Below are 19,345 nucleotides of genomic sequence, written 5' to 3' on the forward strand. Positions count from 1 at the left end.
CTGAGAATGTCAGTTGTCTAAATCCCAAACAAATATAACTACACACCACAATCATCCTGACTGATCATGACTAACAATAAATTTAGTCACTAAGATATGCAAAATCTGGTAGCAGTAGACAAAAACTAATTCCTTGAATTCCACTTGAAAACTAAGTTTTATATAGTACAGGATCTAAATCAGGAAATGTTGCATATAATAGAAATGCATTCTCTCATCTCCAAACAGATTTCAGATGTGGCCTCTAGCAGAATGCAAGGAACATTGAACAGGGAGATAACAAAACTACAGCTAATTGTGATAATGAGACATATGATCTCTGTCTCCCTGCGAACAGTGCATCTGAAAGAAATATTCAATTTTTTCTTTATTCAGGGTTGTAAGTGGGTACTCTTGAATATCACTGCTTTCCAGTTTTCTTAAAGAGATATTTTATGCTAGAGACAGCTTAGAACCTGTTTTATGAAAACTTAAGTTGAAAAGGAGTCAAGAGGAGATAGGTATTATGGCATCTTTTCCCTCCAGCTATTTCCATCACTGTATATTTGCTTTACCGCATCTTTGGGTTGTATTATACTTGATCTTTGTATTATGGCTGTGTCCTCTACTGTGAATATGTGGCAGTAACACCAGCACATGGCAGCACCCCAACACTTGCACAACGATCCCCACCTCACTTTTTCCTATCCAAATGCCATTACCTGTTTCCCACCACTAAAACTACTGTACTTTGAACAAGGAATGAATACCATCTACCTGAGGATGACACAATGGTGTCTTCCTCTCTGTGGTCTGCCCTGTGACATGTTGAAAAGCCTAAGTGAGAAAACGACAGTTTAGGACTGTATTTGTAACACTCTCCTACTATTTTCAAGGTAAGAAAATAATATTAGGGCTCACCAACAGACGAGCAGGCAGTTTAGGGTCATGATTAGGTCTAACATCTATATTTGGGTTTATAACCAGGTGGACTAAGTTACGGGAATTCAAATAATTCTACATTCTGCATTAGGTGAGGATGTTCAAAGTAATTATGTGACATGAGTGAATGAGATTTGTATCCTAAGTAAAATACACATTTTTAAATTTCACTATCTATATGCTTTACACATGCCTACATGCGCTGTCTGTGCTTGCAAACACTGTGTATCATACTATTCACAGTGTTATTTGTCATGGAAGACTCCACTGCATTTTTTGAAGCAAAGCAATCAGTCTATCTACAATTACAATGAAGTTACCTGGGGGCAAAATGTAGGAGTTACTTAACAAAATACAGCTACCTTACACAAAAGTATATGACAGCAAGTGAAAAATAACAAATGCAGTTGAAAATGTAGGAGGAATTTGTAAAATAATTATCAAAACTTAAATTTGATCTGCCTTGGCAAAGGTAATAGGGAACTCTAAAGGAGGGGAATGTGAATACTAATAGTAGTACATTATTCCATAGACCATATAGAATCATAGAATGGCCTGAGTTAGAAGGGATCCACAAGGATCATCGAGTCCGACTCCTATCCCTGCATAGGACAACCCCACAATACACACCATGTGTCTGAGGGCATTGTCCAGTCACTTCTTGAACACTGTCAGGTTTGGAGCTGTGACAAAACCCTGGGGAGCTTGTTCCAGTGCTCCACCACCCTTTGGGTGAAGTTCTTCCTGATATCCAATCTAAACCTCCCCTGACACATCTTCCCGCCATTCTCTTGGGTTCTGTCATTGGTCATCAGAGAGAAGAGATCAGCACCTGCCTCTCCTCCTTCCCTTGTAAGAAAGCTGTAGCCACGATGAGGTTTCCCCTCAGTCTCCTCTAGGCTAAACAAACCAAGTGACTTCAGCCACTCCTCATATAGCTTCCAGTCCAAACTTTTCACCAACTTCATGGCCCTCTTCTGGACACTCTCTAGTAGCTTAATATTCTTTTTATACTGTGGTGCCCAGACCTGCACACAGTGATCCAGGTGAGGCCGTATCAGTGCAGAACAGAGAGGGACAGTCACCTCCCTTGCCCAGCTGGCAATGCTGTGCTTGATGCACCCAGGACACGGTTGATGGTCTTGGCTGCCAGGGCATAGTATTGGCTCATGGTCACCTTGCTGTTGACCAGAATCCCCAGACTCCTCTCCACAGAGCTGCTCTCCAGCATCTCGTCCCCCAGTCTGTATGTACAGTCAGGGTTGCCATATCCCAGCTGCAAAATCTGGCACTTGCCCTTGTTGGATCTCATGTGGTTGGTGATTACCCAGTTCTCCAATTAGTCTAGATCCCTCTGCAGGGCCTCTCTGCCCTCAAGAGTGTAAAAAGTTCCTCCCATGAACTTAGTTACTATTCTATCAAGTCCTGCTTCCAAGTCATTTATGAAGACATTGAAGAGTCCTAGACCTAAGATAGATCCCTGTGGAACCCTGCTAGTGACTGGTCACCAGCCCAACATGACCCCATTTACTGCAACCCTTTGAGCCTGACCCATCCACCAATTGCTCACACACTGTATTACATGTTTCTCCAGCTGTATGGTGGACATTATGTCCCACAGAATAATGTGAGAGTATTGAAGGCTTTACTGAAATCCACTGAAAATTTAGTGAAATTTACTGACTGGCTTCCCTTGGTCAGCTATGTGGGTAATTAAGAAATTAAGTTAATCAACTATTTTGATGTATTTATTTATTGGAGGTTCTGAGGCAGGAGTGCCTGCTTAGAGATACTGTAACTAAGCCACCACAGCACAGTTTACCTTATGAAGTATCCAACAATAATAGTACAAAGGAGCATCACCACTGTCAGGTCTTTGACACACAATTTCCACCAGCAATGCTGATATTCATGTGCCTGACAGGTCATACATTTAAGTATCTGCCCATTTCTGATTTTAGCACATTTTAAAGTTCTTGGGAGTATTTAATCATAGTGATTGACTTAATGATCCTTGCCAAGTCACTTTCATCCTCAACTGGCACCCAAATGATCAATAACCTTGACCATGCCAAAAGATGGGGGAAAGAGAGGAAGAATAAGAGAAGAAAGAGAAAAAAGAGTGCAAGAAAAAGAAAGAATGAGGGAAATGGAGAGAAAGAAAAACACAAAGGAAGGAAGAAAAACAGAGTGAGAGAACAAAAGAAAAGAAGGAAATGAAGGAAAGAGGAGAAGAAGAGGGAAGGAAGGAAGGAAGGAAGGAAGGAAGGAAGGAAGGAGTAAGAGGGAGGACACTATATGAATATGAAACATATAGCATAATCTACAGCTTGAACCCAGAATCACTCAAAAAGTTATGGAATGCTAGTATTTGACAACAAAACAACCACAACATCACAATGTTCAAGGGTAGAAGTGGAAGGGTGTTCTATAAAGAAATTCAGTCCCTAGCATTACTACTATCAAATGTGCCTAAAATTTGCCTTTAGTACCTGAAGTAGTATTTTTAAATGTGTGTAAATTACTTGTAAACCTAAGGGTCTTTGAAAATTAGTAAGAATTTGGCCACAAAAATTCCTTGGGTAACCCACTTTTAACTGTAAGCATTTCTTCATTCATGTTTAGCATCTAACTGATAAGCCAAATTTAATTTTCAGAAGTAATACAGATAACTCACAGCACAAATCTTACCGAATGTTAAAGAGACGTGACTTCTAACCGCATGAACATAAGCCTCCTACGTAAGTTAGATATTGAAGTACTGAGCAATGCAAGGCATGGATTAGAAATAATATGTTGTCTAGGTCTTCAATGTCTATTTCTTATCCCCTATAACTGATGAAGTATTTACCCCAAAGAGATTTGAGTTCTGAAGCTGAAAAGTGTTCTTTGGAGGATAAGGGCAGAACTTTATTCTAAGCACATTAAAAAAAAGATGAATACCAGAAGTGAGGCCATTTGTGCTATTCTGAAAGCACAAGCCTTCTTCAGTTTTGAAATGCTTTTGAAAAATGGATTCCAGTTACATGCATACATACATGCATAAATGAACACATGTATATAGTAAAGAGAGATGTATTGATTTTTTTTTTTTTAAATGAATACAGTGGCCAGGTTCTGAACAGAGTGGTTCTCCCTCATCCCACTTTACCTAAAACAGGGACCACTGAAATTTTGTCAGAAAGTTGACCCTAATGTGCCACCCCCCTTAACATGAGCACAGGGCTTGTATCGTTTCTGTGATCAGATTCCTGAGCTGCTGCAGAGGAAGCAAAGAAACCCACCAAGTTTCAATTACAACAGTCACTCCCCAAGACTTATGTGTCTGCAAGAGAGGGCTGTAGACAGTACACAAGGCCATGAAATATATACCTTTGCTTCTCCTCAGTAAACAAACCTTTACAGATCTGATGGGGCCGGTTAGTGTCAGCACTTGCAGCTATTCTTTCCTCACACCAGCTACGTGCAGTCTTACAGCTACAGAGACAAGTTCAGCCAGCCATATGCAGGGCCACATTCTGATAAATGCTGTTGGCCTCACTAAAACAGGGCATGGTTGTAAGTAAAGGTGGAAGGAAAGTATATAGTGCTCACTACTACACCCACATGGGAGCAGACTCACGGCCATCCAAACTTCCTCTTTCACACTGTTCTTTAGGAGCAAAGGCTGAATCACTGTTTTTCTGGATTTCCTCAATGCTATTTTCTATGATATTGTGGTACAGCTGCATATATAGTTTATATTCACATAAATACATGTTCATACAAATATACATGTGCACCTATATGTATATAGTACATCCACACCCCTCCCAAAATCAGTTCTTAACAAGGACACACCTTTCCACAAATGCATTCCATGCACATACAAAACCCACACAATACTGATCAACATGTGGAAATGCACAGACACACCTAGAAAAATCAACACTTTGTGACTGCCTGCCAAAATTTCCCACCTCACATACTTCAGATTATATCCATGGACTCAGACACATGTGCACATATGCACATCCACATAAAAACGTAAACATGAAAACATACATGAATGAACGTATACATGTGTGCAAGACAAAATCATGCACAGATGCACACATGTTGACATGTAGAACACCCACACACACAAAATACATGTACACAGACACACAGAAACAGATCCATGCACACATACACACAAAAACCATGCACACACATACGTACACTTATATGCACACACAAAAGTGTACACACAGAACTACACATGCACACATACACAATCACACACCACAAACGTTCACCTGTGCACCCACATTTCACGTGACAGCACATACATGCACATGAACACACTCACACAGGTACACATTTCCACAAACACACATGCAAGTGCAAACACTCACAGGTGCAAACACACGCACCCCCACAAAGAATGCACAACGCATGCACTAATACAAGCGGACCCTTACAGCCGCACTTGCACCATAGGGAGAGTTAAACACACGTGCACATGCATGTACGCTCGCTCACGCACACTCTCGCGTTCAAAAATACACGTCCACCCCGCAGACGCCACCGCACACCCATTCATACGCACACCCCCCCATCGCAGGCGTTGCTTGCCTGCCCCCTCCGCACGCTCCCCTCAGCAGAGGGAACCTCCACCCGGTGCACCTTGCGCGGTAGCTACGCTGGGCAGAGGAAGAAAGCCGAAAGCGCGGTTCCCGAGCCCGACAAGGAGGGGCCGATCTGATTCCACAGCCCCGACCACGAGCCCCCTCTCTCTCTCAGCTGGGGCTCTCCCCGCGCAGCGCAGCGCCCCCGCCCCCGCGGAGCGGCGCGGCCCCAGTGGCACGGCGGGGCGACCGCTAGGTGGCGCCAGCGCTCTTCCCGGCAGAGCCGCAACCGCACCGCCCCCGCCCGGCCCGGCCCGGCCCGGCGGGAGCTGCCGACCCTCCCGCCCCACTGGCTGCGCGGCCCTGCGCGGGGTCACATTGCTCCCGCCCGCTGCGGCCAAGAGCCCCCTCCTCTGCGGGCACGGCTGTGGCCGCGCTCTTTAGGGAGCGGGGCTGTGCCACAGCCTCCCCGCCGCCGCGGAGACCGGCTTGTCATTAATGGCTCCGCGCAGAGCAATTAGTCTGCAAATCCCCTCGGAGACGCACATGCTTCTGTGCGAGGTGTGTGTCTGAGGGCGTGTGTGTATGTGTGAGTGAATGTGTGCGGGTGACGATGACAGCCCCCAAGCACTGTACGTGAATTCTTAATAACGAGGCACTGATTGTTTTTGCGAGCGGCCGCAGGATGGATGAGCCCCCTCGTATTGGCTGCCCGAGGCTCCTCCGGGGGGCTTTGGAGACCTCGCCACTGTATTATTTCTCGAGTCGTTTTCCTAGGCAGAACTGATCCTCTTAGGGGAACGAGGGGGCGGCAGGAGAATCTCTATTGCAAATACTGTTTGGAGTTAATCGGGAGAGTGTCTGAGCTTTAAGATGCTCTTCCATAGGTCCTGGTGGATGCTGTAAGGAGGCAGGATTGTGGTGGGTTTCGACTGTGCAGGGAGTTGGGGTAGAGGGGGGTGGGGGGAAGGAAAAGACACGATCGAGAGTAGCTGAGACTTTGTGCCCCCGTTGGAGAGATGGTTGAGTCCTCGTCAAGGTTGCTGTGGTATCCCAGAAACACCATTCACTCCGAGCTGTGACCGCGCACCATCAACAGCAACAACTCCGCTGCGCCTAGCCAAGGAATAGGAATCAGGAGCTCTCAAGAATAATATGAAAGGAATCTGCAGAGGGGAAATCCGTGCAAAGGAATCGAAATTAGCAGACTTTTTGGAAAGGGGATGTACTAAATGTGGCCGGCTGGATTTCATCCTGGTGAAGAAAATGGAGATTAAAAGTGGATTTACATTGTGGAACCTCGTCTTTTTATTGATGGTTTCGTGTGTGAAAGGTAGGGTAGTATTTGAGGGGTATATTTTTAGGGGTCCGTCTGCTTTTTGTCAGGGCGTTGCAAGCTCTCGCCTTATACCAAGGTATATTTCAATATACATATATATATATCTTTAATTTTATATACTTACGCTGGGTACTTTGCAACGGAGAGATATAAATGATCGCTAAAGCGAGGAGGAAAGAAAGAGTTGATTCAGAGCTCTCTTCGGAGATAGGAAATGTATTTGCTTGCCAGGCTTGGCGTTCAATGCAGTGACTGAGCTGAGGCTCAATAAATATTCTTGCAGTATGCTCAAACGGAGACGTGAGTTGGTTCATATAGCCTCTAACTAGTATATTCAAGCAAATACCACCGTGTGACTTTTTTAAGGTGATGATAATGGTAGTGGGGGGCGGAATAGCTACCTTTCTGGTTTTCAGTCGAGCAACGGGCTCTTTGCGGGAATGCCTATATCGATGCACTTATGAGTTTAACCCGTTGTGTGGGGAAAGTTACGGAGGAGCCCGGCGTGTGCGTAGCCGTCTCACAGCCCGAAATGCGCTTCGCGCTCAGCTGCTTGTATGCATGCAGAGCTCCCTGGCTGTCGAAAAGGTACCTTAGCAATTCAGCCTTGAAGGCATGGTCTGCCGCTGGGTGCAAAGATCGGCACCTTTTATCTTCTCTCTTTTGATCCCTTTTCCCTGATATATGTGAGGCTTTTGATAGGATTTTATTTTTTTTTTTGGGGGGAGGGGCGGTGTCTCTTTTTTTTTTTTTCTTTTTTCTTTTTTTTTTTTTCGGGGCAGGGGCTGTTTCGCTTGCTTCTGTGTTCACGAAAGGAGAGTAAAAAGGAAACCTCTAGTTAGTGGATAAATATCTCCAGTAAGTCTGTGCTTGCAGATAGTTAAGGAAAATGCTACACAGAGAAAAGAATACGTGGCTTGAATAATCTGCATCTTCAAAATTGCACAGGCACCGCTAAACGGTGAAGTGCTGTTCCCATCATGCGTGTCTTCAGTAAAAGGATCTATTCTGCAAGTCCCCACAGTCGGCTGCCTACCCGAAATAATCTCCCCTTGTTTGTAGCCAGTGATTAATATCTGATTAATCACCCTTTCATCCCCCTCCTCATCCTCATCCCTCCTCGCCGCCACACTCATACACTCTCAGAATATTTAGTAGACATTATCGATCCTCTCCGAGTTTTTAGCCTTGGTTATCGCCTACAGAGGTTGCCCGCACTGGTGGGAAGGAGGTGTGTGTGGGGGGGGGAGGCGGGGGGGGGGGAGGGTGGGTGTCATTCAAAGGCGTGCCTTCCCAAGCTGGCTCTGCCTTGGATGAAACAGTTTATTGTAGAGCTTTGCAGCTGCTTGTCCCCTCATTTGCATGGCGTGGAAAAGATAATTCGTGTTTCAGAGAGAGGATGTCGAGGGCTTTTATCTAATCCCACGTTATCCTGGCGCGGGGATCCAAGAGGAAGGGGCTTGCCCGCGACGTTAATGCACAATATAGTTACAGGCAGCGCCTCTGCGTTTATCGAGGCGAGCTGCTTCCTGCGCTTTGCCCCGTTCTATAGACGGTCTGTGATCAAAATCAACGCGGGGCTTTGGGGGCATTTCTTTCCTCTGGTTCAGTCCGCTGTCATTAACACATTCTCTGTGCGGGATGCCATCATTTGCAAGTCACGGGCTCGCTGCCGGCGAGGCGTGCCGTTCCACTCCGCTCCGCGACGCGCGGCGGGCGCGGTACGGAGGAGCGGTGGCTCTGGAGCTGCTGCCGAAGCAACTGCTGCTTTGTGAGCACAAGTCGCGGGGCGGCAGCATCCTACAAAATTAAAGACTCGGGTGGTTCTCCCCGCGTAGCGATGGCCGCGGGAGCCGTACAAGTTTCCACAGCACCTGTTGAGAACCCACTTCGCTTGCTTTTGGGGGTGGGGGAAGGAAAAAACACTGGACACTGAGGGATAAAACTGGGATGAAGCACCTGAAACAGCACAAGAAGAAAGAGGAAAAAAAAAAAAAAAAGGGACTTTGCAAAACTGTCTCTCTTCCTGCTCACGTACAGTCCCAGAGAGATGCTTGTTAGGGCTTGAGCTTCCCAGGTGCTGACCCTGACAGTTTCTGTAGACATCCCCCAGACTTTGTGCAGTCCTCTCTGCAACTGCAAATCCAGCAGGTCAGATTTTACATCCTGGATGCAGGCTCCTTTAGGCAGCCAAGCTTCGTAGAGCTCACTTAAAGTCATTGCAGCAGTGCATCTATTCTGGGCATTCATATTTAGTTCTCTCCCCACTCCCATGAATGAATACATTTTACCTTTATTTACATTCCCATTCTGTCAGTACACGTTTCTGCTCCCAGAAACCTTGGCAAAGGCAAACAATGAATGAATACCTGCCCATTTAAAACATTCCAGATTTTGGGAGCAAGGTGAGTCCCTAGCTCCTTCATCTGCTCTACTGCTGCCTGTCAAATCATTTTTACCGTGCCCTACCTCCACAAACTCCAGTCCGTATCCTTCCTTGCTTAATCACCTCCATTGAATAGTCTAGCACCACATCACAGCACACAAACTGTTGCTGCGGTTCCTGTTATCCAGACCACTTCCACAGCTTTGCTTGGTATCTGCCTCTCAGGCCCTTCATACTTTTGTCATCAGCCTGTGCCATTTCTCCAGTCTTGATCCACAGCTGTTTCACTGTTACAGGTGTCAAACTATCCCAGGGTGCTTACAGAGCCACGTTCATATCTGATTAATTATGTGCTCCTTGTATTTGTATATATCCATATAGATTAAAACAAACGAGCAAACAACCTTCATGTTTATCTATAAATTTGTGCCTCTTTGGAACCTTTACACAATACTTGGAAGGACTTAGAAAAGGGAGAAGAAAGAAGGAGAAAATGGAAGGAAGGAAATTATGAGAACTGCTGGGGAAGGGGTGATGGCAAGAGCTTAAGAGGAATTCTGCCTTTTTCCATGAAAATCTTTAACTGCTTATGCCATGGATCAGTCTCCAACAAAATTAGACATATTAAAAAAGCAAAGAAATGGCATAAGTGGAAAATGAGAGAAGGCACAGATGACACTGAAACAAACAAAACAACAACCAAAAGAAACCCCCACAACTCAGTCCTTGGGAAATGCCAAGCAGGGTCATTTCTGACAATCTGCAAGGGATAATGTATACCGTGTTCTTCTCTTTAGATTGGCAAGGCACCTAGAAAAGCTCCTTTCCCTTCTCCACCATCCTTCCACAGGAGAAATGAGAAGCTCCCTTTAGGCACAGGAGATACAAATCAAGCTTGGAGGAGCAGCAAGTGGAAACCTACATGCTCCAACTCCGCTACTGAAAGGGGAAGAGAGGGGATAAAAGAAAATGAAACCCAAATCCATGACAGTTCTTTTATATGCAAAAATGAAACAAGCACTATCAGTGAGCGTTGTCTCCTGAATTTTAGGAGAGAAATTACTGATACCTGCACCCCTTTGGTTTGGCAGCTCCCCTATCCCCCCCCCCCCCAAAAAAAAATAGAAAATGTTTGTGATCTGTTTGCAGAAGCAAACCAGGGAGGAAATCGGGAGAAATTACTAGAGACCACAAGACTCCTCTATTTCTTCTGTTTAGCTGTCGCTCCAAGACAGGCAGGATAGAGCATTGAGATCTGCTCATTTGTCTGCCCAGCTAAAATGAAGCATTGCCTCTGCTGTTGCTTCCCTGTTCCTCTGTTGCAGTTGTGACAAGCGGAACAAGGACAGCTTTCAAAATAAAAGGGAATGAAGCAGTGAGATTTTAAACTGCTGATTAACAGAAGTGATGAGAAAACGGAAAGGATTTCCGTTTCCATTGATGGGTGTCTGGTATGTGGGAATATTTAGGAGGGACAAAGCGTGTCCTGCTTCTGTCAGCCACCTCTGCAGTCCCCCTTCTCCCTCATTCCCACCTCAGCCCGGTTCTCTTCAGTCTCCGCCAGCCCCTCCTATCTCTTCCTTCCCAGTCACTTGATTTGTGGGGTTACTGGCGGTGGCTTTCCTCAGTGGGGCACGGGTGGGCGCAACAACGATTGGGCGAGTAACAGCAGGTTCGGGTTTCCTCATCTCCAGATGGTAGCTGCTGCTGCTGCGTCTTTGTGTGTATGTGTGTGTACGCACGCAGGGGTGCAGGGAGACACCGGTTAGAGAAGAGGCAGCCTCTTCCTTCCTTTTCAACTCCTCCGCACACGCTCAGCTCCTTTTACTGTGCCTCTTTCCTAGAAGCTTCCTCAGATCACACTGGTCTCCTGCTCAGGGCACTGGGCACAGCACCTAAGCGATTTTTTCAAGCTACACAGTTCTGCAGGGTTGCAGACTAAGTTGCTCTCTCTCACCCCCGCTCTTCTCCTTCAGAGCTGAAACAAGGTTCCACTATGCCCTCTGGCCGGCACACGGCTCTTCCTTCCTCTCTTCTGCAGGGTAGAAAAGAAGAAACACACAAACCCTTTCAGCAGCATCAGCAGGGACCGCTTCTCCCTCCCTTGCCCGGTAGCATTAGGGACCGGCAAAGGGCACAGAGGAAAGTCCCCTGCAGTCTACACTTTTTTGTTGCGAGCTGCAGCTGTCGCAAGGCGGAGCCGGCCCGGAGCAGCAGCAGCCCTCCGGCCGGCGCCACCTGCGTTCGGCGGCAGCTGGACTGATACCGGTACCGGCACCGGCCTCCGTAGCCTCCGAGGCGGCCCCGCACCCTCAGGGAGTCCTTCTAGATATACTCCCGTCGTTTGGCTGTCCTGGTTTTTTTTGTTTTTTTTTTTTGTGTGTGTGTGGGTTTTTGTTTGTTTGGTGGTTTTTTTCTTTGTGTTTTTTTTGTTGTTGTTGTTGGTTTTTTTGTGTGTGTGTGTGTGCTTTGTTTGTTTGTTTTGGGTTTTTGGTTTTTTTTGTGTGTGTGTTTTTGGTGGTGGTATTTTTTTTCTTTTCTTTTTTTTCTTTTTTTTTTTTTTTTTTGTAGCTCTGTGACTCCCTCAAGTCTTTTGTTTGTAAGTCTGAGACAGCATTAGGATGGTTGGTTTGTTCTTTCCAACACACAGAAATAGCCCCTCACTCCCTGAGCACCTGTTGCTCGTGGGAGTGGGCTGGGGCTTCAGGCAACCATACAAGCTGAAGAGAGACAGGTTGCATCTTCAGCTCCGTTATCAACATCTTGGTTTGCAAGCATCAGCTCACAAGACTTAAAGACCTTTGTGGATATACTTTCAAATCCCTCCTTTTCCAAAACCCCTGTGAAATAAATGTAGCAGAAGCTTATAGTCTACTTGTTTGTTTGTTTGTTTTCTTGTTTGTGGCATTTTTTTTTTTTGTTTTTGAGAAACAAGTGAAGTAGGATTGATTGCACATCTAGCTTAGTAGGATTGATTGCACATGTCATGTCTTCCCTTCCCTTCCCTTCCCTTCCCTTCCCTTCCCTTCCCTTCCCTTCCCTTCCCTTCCCTTCCCTTCCCTTCCCTTCCCTTCCCTTCCCTTCTACATGCTTTACACTCTGCACCTGTCTGAAAGCACTGAATAGTATGAAAGCTTGTAATAATATCCACATTATTATATCTGGTGTTGTTGATGTGTTACACAGGTCAACTTCAAAAATTTGAGATTTGTAACCATTGATTGCACATTGGTCTAGTAAAGAAGGAGAAAAGCACAAAATTGTTTAGAGAAACTTTAAAAGATTTTCAAATATCCTGCAGGGATGGCTCAATTTGCATGATTGTAACATCCTTTCAGATAAAAGGTTATGAAAAATAAAGTAGCCTTGTATCCCCCCTTTTTAAAAAAAACAGATGTCTTGGGCACTATCTAATTTTCAGAGATACTGAGCATTTCCAATGTCAGCTGTCTCAAGGAAGAGTGTGGGGAACTAGTTAGCACCTGTGAAGCAAGGCCAAGTCCATTGTTATGATGCTGGGACAGAGACATATCAAAGGAAAACATTTATAAAATAACTTATGTAAAATGTTAATTCTATAGAATCTGATAAATTTGAACTGGTAGGAATAGGAAGGCCTTTATGATCTGTTGCAAAAATTGTTTTTACCCTTTTCACTCACAGAAAACTTCAATTCTAATTCAACAGAGTTGTGACATCTCAGACTTAACTTCTGTCATTTGGCTTGTATTTCTGGACATAGTGGTTAAGATTGAAAAGATGGAACAAAGCCTTTGTGGGAAATTATTTTACGAGATCACTCTAGAGCAATCTCCCACAAAAGAACAGTCAAAGAACAGACAATTTGATCTAAGGTGGCATTTTTTCCTTAGGTCCTTATAATTTTAGGAGTGTTTTGAAGAAACAATATTTAAGTAACAAATCAGAGAGGCATATGATAAAATTATTTATTACAAAGCTATAAAACTTAACTCACCATTTTGACTGAATAATTTTCATGCTAAGGTTTATTGAAAAATTCCAGAATTCTTATGGGAATTTAACATGTGCCTTTCAAACAACTCCACAGATGAATGTTTCCTTCTCAATGAAATTGTACAATTTGTCTGCAAAAAGAGAGAACCTTTGCATTTATCAAAAATTCAAGGAACAATATATAGTGATGATCTTGGATCTAAATGGAATGGTGCATAAATGTAATGTACAGGAATTCACCTGCATCTTAAAAAAAGAATAAGAAAAGCCTAGTACTACTAGGAAATGTTGAATATCTGCTTCCCAATATCCAGCTATTCTTTCCAGAATTGGAATGGACGAGGCTATGGGCTATGACAAAGACTTTTTAAAAGAAACATGCACACACACGGAGACATGCCATGTTTTTGTAGCTGTTTAGATTTAGTTGTTTAGTTTTCCTGGGCAGATTTGCATTTATACTATCACTGCCTTGTTCTTACAGATCATGTAAGATTTACTATGGCTCCATAATCCCAGCATTGCAAGTGCTGTATACCATTGTAAATGTCAAAGAAGGAAATAGTGGAAATTCATCATCTCCTTCCCAGTGTCTGAAATGTTAGATAAGTTTATAGATCTAGGAACAGTGTTAGTCAGGAAGACAGAGCCTCAAAGTATTTGGGAATGGCATACAAGGGATTGCATCAGGACTGGTGCTCTCACAGAGTGGTATTGTCAAAAAGGAAGGTGAGATGAAACCAGCACAGACACAGAGAGATGGACTGACCATTTTCCTTTGGATTCTACAAATGGCATCATAGCATCGTGTATCGTATTCATATTGTATTACAGAAATAAGGTGAAAAACGATAGGTAACTTAACCACACAGGAATTCACAGGGTGATGAATTCTCACCTCCTGAGACCTGTAAATAACAAAGATTATCTTTGCAATAGGACTAAAGGAATCTGGAGGCCTGAGGCAGAAATGACTGAGTAATTACTTGGACTATTAGATGATGAATCGCTACTTCTGGCCTTGAATTCTATTTTGTCTGTTTCCCATATCCGCATGTCTTATTAGTTTTATATCTTTATGTATTGTAACTTGTCTGATTTCATTCTCATGGAATTGTGTATACACATGTGTACACATACATATATAATATGTACATATAGAAAGTATAGCCATATATTTGGTTATGTCATGAAAAAATTCAACAGACCACATTGTTATCATACAAAGGTGCACATACCAACTTGAAATGTATGTGCTTCCTAAGTAACTAATTACCTCTTAATTTATTGTCTATGTCCAATCTCAGAAGGAAGTTCTGCTATGATACATGACTGATTTCACTAACAAAACAAGAGTGCAAGTAGTGGTAGCTAGCAAATGTTAGGAGGAAAGCTTGATGAAAAGAAAAAACACCAGTTACTAAATACACTAATAAAAACTGATTCTAGCACATTAAGAGTTAACTGACACAATTATTTATTCCCACTGCTTTTGAAAAGTTGTACCAAATATAATTCCTATAAAACTGTTTTTAGTAGAATGAAAGCTTCTAATCACCTCTCAAATACAGAAAAAAAATGTCTGCGCTATTTTCTCTTTCATTTTAATACTGGCATTATCATTTAAAGAGGTTGACATATCACACCTCAGAGGTGGCTGTATTTCAGTGACACTTAAAAGATCCCTCTGTGATCATTATCTTCTTACAGAAGTGTTTTCAGACCAAGCAAGTAGCTATCTGCAAGTGTAGTTTGGAGTCCATACATAAAATGAACTACACAAATGCTGAATATGGATATTCTTCTTATTTCAGCATAGCATTACTTTTATTGGGTTATCATCTATTCAAGATATGTAGTTACATTTCAAAATGCTGAATCATCCAGCAAAACCAAAGCACAAAAGTAGGGAAGTTTCCACATTTATTTTATTGTATTTATCTTCTACTAGCATTTCTTTGTGTTTGCCATCATCTCAGAATCTAAACCCATATAATATACTGAGCCAAATCACAAGATCTAAAATATCCTGGAAAACAAGTGTGCAAATCCTACCTAGTTAACTAAAGGTGGAGATGAGAAAAGAATAGGTCTTTGGTCACATCACATAGTGAAGACAATTATCTCTGCTGTAAAAGGTGCTTTTTTCATGCATCTCCAGGTGCATGTGGGAACACAGACATGCACACACATGCAAATGTGTGTGTGCACATACCAGAACTTCTGTTAGCAGCCTTCTGTAGCTGTGAGCTCTATCAAGAAGAACCTATGCTTAGTTCACGACTATCTCGTCTTCTGTGTTCTCCCTTGAATATATCTATGTTAATCGACATTTATGCTTTAATCATATGACTACTGCTATTGACTTTAGCAATGTTTATTGCATGACATGGCAGTTTTAATGACCACAAGGAAAGAAATACATGTAATTCATAATATGTAACTGAAAGGGCAAGACATTTCCTCCAAAACCTTTACATCAATATAGTGCTCACAAAAGAACTTATCTGATTAGAGAATTTTCATTGGTCTAATATATTGAAGCAACATGATACAAATTGTACTTTATCAAGTGAATGCTTTAGCAATATTCATGGCAACAATTCTTCCCTTTAAGGACTATTACTGAAATGATTTACATTTTTACAGCATTCACATTATTTACTAAATATGAAATTATTTCATATGAAACTGCTAAAAGATTTTAACTTTAAATAGACCCTTCAACAAACAGTCCTGGAACTGAGAAAAAAATCAATATTTAATGTTTGATGGGCTTGAAAAATGTTCTCTTACAATCAAAAGAGGGGAATTGACTGCTTAATCCTCAGTTTCTTGCTGTCTTCTTCAACTTAGACACAAATAGGAACATCATTACCTACTCCTTTCCACATTACTATTCAGTGTATCTACCACATTCATTCAAAATTCTTCTTTTTTGAAAAAAAACCTCAAAAGTTGTTCCTTTCTGCAACCTCTTTTGAAGAGGGTAAATAACTTCCCTCACACAAGTCACATAGTTATTACCTTCAGAGACTTCAATAATATCACCTCTTTACCCTTTATTTCAATCTTGGCAACTCGTTCCTGAGAAAATAAAATACCTCTGACATTTGGAAGAATGTTTGTTTAGGGGTTTTTATAGATGCTATTTAATGAACTTTCAAATATCCTAAATTCAACCGTATTTCCTTCTAACAATTACAGAGATTTTGTAAGAATGTGGCACAAATTTCTACTCAAATACTTCAGTATTCACAAGAAAATTTAATTTTCAGCCCCCTTCTGTGGAAAGAAAAAAAAGCATAGACACTAGACTAGCAATAGCATTTCTGTGTTTTTTGTAGAGGCCACAGTGCCAACAGAACCTCCCCTGTCTTGCCATGCAAGGATAATAAGTTTCTGTTGATGAACAGGTGAAACATATTTTACTGGAATTTTCATTTTCAACAGTGAAAAGTTGCACCAATCAGCCATATAAGACATGGTGATTTTTGAAATGTCCTTACAAACTTGTGCTTCTCAAAGCTATTTATCTGAAACAGCAGCAAGCAACATAATCAATGCTTAATATAGAATGAGTTCAACAGCATGAGTGACTTCTGTATGCCTGCCTCTGTAACTTTCCTAAGGATATATTTCCAAAATTCCTAAGTCGTTCTAGTACTACAATTGCAGGTCATAGAAAATTGTATGAGTTTCAACACTAATTTCAGCTGGTTTTAAATTAAGCTACCCATTAAAAAAACCCCACTCTCCTAAGCTCTATCTATATATTTTTACTACACTCAAATTGTAGCTCATCAGCTAGCTCCTGTAATGTTTCCAATTTATCCAGCCTCCCCTGCACTTCTGGGCTCCCTTCCCAAAATCTCTTCCCAGTCCACAAGTACCACTGGAGAAGTCCCAAAAACATAAAGCCTGCAGTAAAATATAGAAAGTTCTCTTCAGTTTCTATGTTATTTGTAAAGTCCTTTTGTTGCCTAAATTAATAAGTATGTAAGGGTGATCTGTTAGGAATCTAAATATCCTCCCAGCCTTAGAGCCATAGATTAGACTTACCTTTTCAGAATGTTCTTTGAATTTTAAATCATCTGCAAGAAGGCAGGATTAGAAGACTAGACTTTCAGTTATACTTGTTTTCATTCTTCTGTCTGTTTTTGGTGGTTTGTTTTTTTTTTTTTTTTTTTGGTAACTAAAATAATACCCGTTCACCCCAAACAAAGAATGCCAAAAAAATTACTGAGGTTCTGCTGAGCAGATCCTCTCCTTAGCTTATATCTGTGGCACAGTCTGACTCTAGATTGGATATTTGTGTTAACTCAGCTGTCAATAGATTTCAAAGAGGTGACCAGTACAAGAGGCCCCAAAGGGAGCAATTTGGAACAGTAGCTTTCACAAGTCAGAAACATAGCAAACTCTCCTGATTTCATTGAAATGCTCAAAGTCAGTCTTAGAACAAGGGAGTAACAGAATCCCTACAAATCTGGCCTTGTTTCATCCTATGTGATTAAAAAAAAATAATAATAATAATACGTACCATTATATGTTATTCTGTAGAAACTATAGTTCTGACTTGTCTGTCCTGGTCATCCAGAATGATTATATCAGTAAAGGATATAGTAGTAATATTAGATCTGTAAAATTTTCCTTGCCATATCATGTGGAATGTTTAATTGCATACACTGGAACTTGAAAAACATCTTGGATTTCCAAAACATACCAAGTATCCAAATTTTAACCATATGATTCTATAGTGCTTATTTGTATGCAAGGATTTTATCTCTAAGTTACTGCTAGGTTTCGACCTTTTTTAATCATGTGCTTTTGTTAACCAAAACACTACCTCTTCACCCCCCCAAAAAAAGTATTACTGGAATTTAGGGTAAGTCTGAGGTAACTAAAAGGAAAATTGATAATTTATTTTAAAATGTGGTACAAAATATAATGAACATTTAACCATCATTAATGAATTTGCAGATTTTTCTGAAGATACAGCTGTACTTTACCTGAGATGTTTTCTGAAGAACATTTTCCTCCTTCTTAAAAGATTTAACTTTCTGTGTTATTAAGCCAGTACACAGTGTGCTGTAGGTGAAAATCCTTTGTCCAAAGTGATTTGGATACATTTAGTTGATAATTTATTTTTTTTCTTTCTCATCTATTTCCTCCATGTTTCATTTGCACAAAGTTTATTTGCACCATCTCTTTTGTACCATACTTCTTTGTGCTTTTAATTCACAGACTGCTTGGGGCTGGGTTCCGATTCTTTGTCTGGTACACTTCGATGACTCTGCATTTTTTGAGTCATGTACCATTGATTTATCCTGTTTGCCCACATCTTATCAGTATTTTAAATATAAAAGTTATCTACTTGAATATCCATACTTTATAGTCTCGGTGCTTTTTGTTTTTCTTTTTGAATTAATATTATTTTTCTGTCTCATTTCTAATGAAGGTTCAATTCATGTTACTAACAATATTGCTATTTCATATTGCTTTAAGTCTTTCTATTCAAGACTTCTTACTCTCAAGTGAAATTTTGAATGAAAGTGATCATCTGTTCAATTATAACCTTCTTGAAATAATTACCAGTAGATTATTTTAGATCTTCTCCCCACTGAAATGAAGATTTGTCATTGGCTTTCAGCAGAACAGAACAGATCGCTATAACACACTAAATGCTTCTTAGCAATACAGAGGAGTTTATTTAGGATGCAACAGCTCTACAAAACTGTTCATATCATGCATGGGACTAAAGTGATGAAACTGAAAAACTGTAACAGTTGAAATCCCTCAGATTCTTTTTGGCCAGTACCCTAAAATGGTATTAGAGCTAGTGAACTAAGTAATTGACACTCAAAAACCTTACAGGCTTTGGTCCATTTCTGTTCACTGTCTTATGATGGTAGTTAAGTGAGTCATAAAAAATATGTTTCAGACTTTAAGATTATTATCAGATTTTATCACATTTTTGGAATCCTTTTCTAATTAATCATTCATTTATAGAGATGGCAGAAGAAATACTAGAGTTGCAAGATGAGAAGAAATTCTAAAATCCATTTTAAAGTCTAAAGTAAGTAAGTTCAAAACTTTAGAAGACAATGAGTCAACAGTTTATTAATCAATTACATT

At 41.5% G+C, this 19,345-nt stretch overlaps 1 protein-coding gene across 3 annotated transcripts in view; it reads left to right on the forward strand.

Moving 5' to 3' along the window:
* Positions 1-6,665: 6,665 nt before the first annotated feature.
* CSMD3 (CUB and Sushi multiple domains 3) overlaps positions 6,666-19,345 on the forward strand; it is a gene marked incomplete at its 5' end in the record, with an annotated part of 620,447 nt that continues 607,767 nt past the window's right edge. For all 3 annotated transcript variants that reach the window (XM_080338547.1, XM_080338548.1, XM_080338549.1), the window contains one exon: positions 6,666-6,843. In XM_080338547.1, the coding sequence (XP_080194673.1) occupies positions 6,666-6,843 (178 nt within the window). The remainder of the gene's footprint in view (positions 6,844-19,345) is intronic.

This window comes from Nesoenas mayeri, assembly GCF_963082525.1.
Source record: "Nesoenas mayeri genome assembly, chromosome: 2".
In the NCBI taxonomy this organism is placed as follows: domain Eukaryota; kingdom Metazoa; phylum Chordata; class Aves; order Columbiformes; family Columbidae; genus Nesoenas; species Nesoenas mayeri.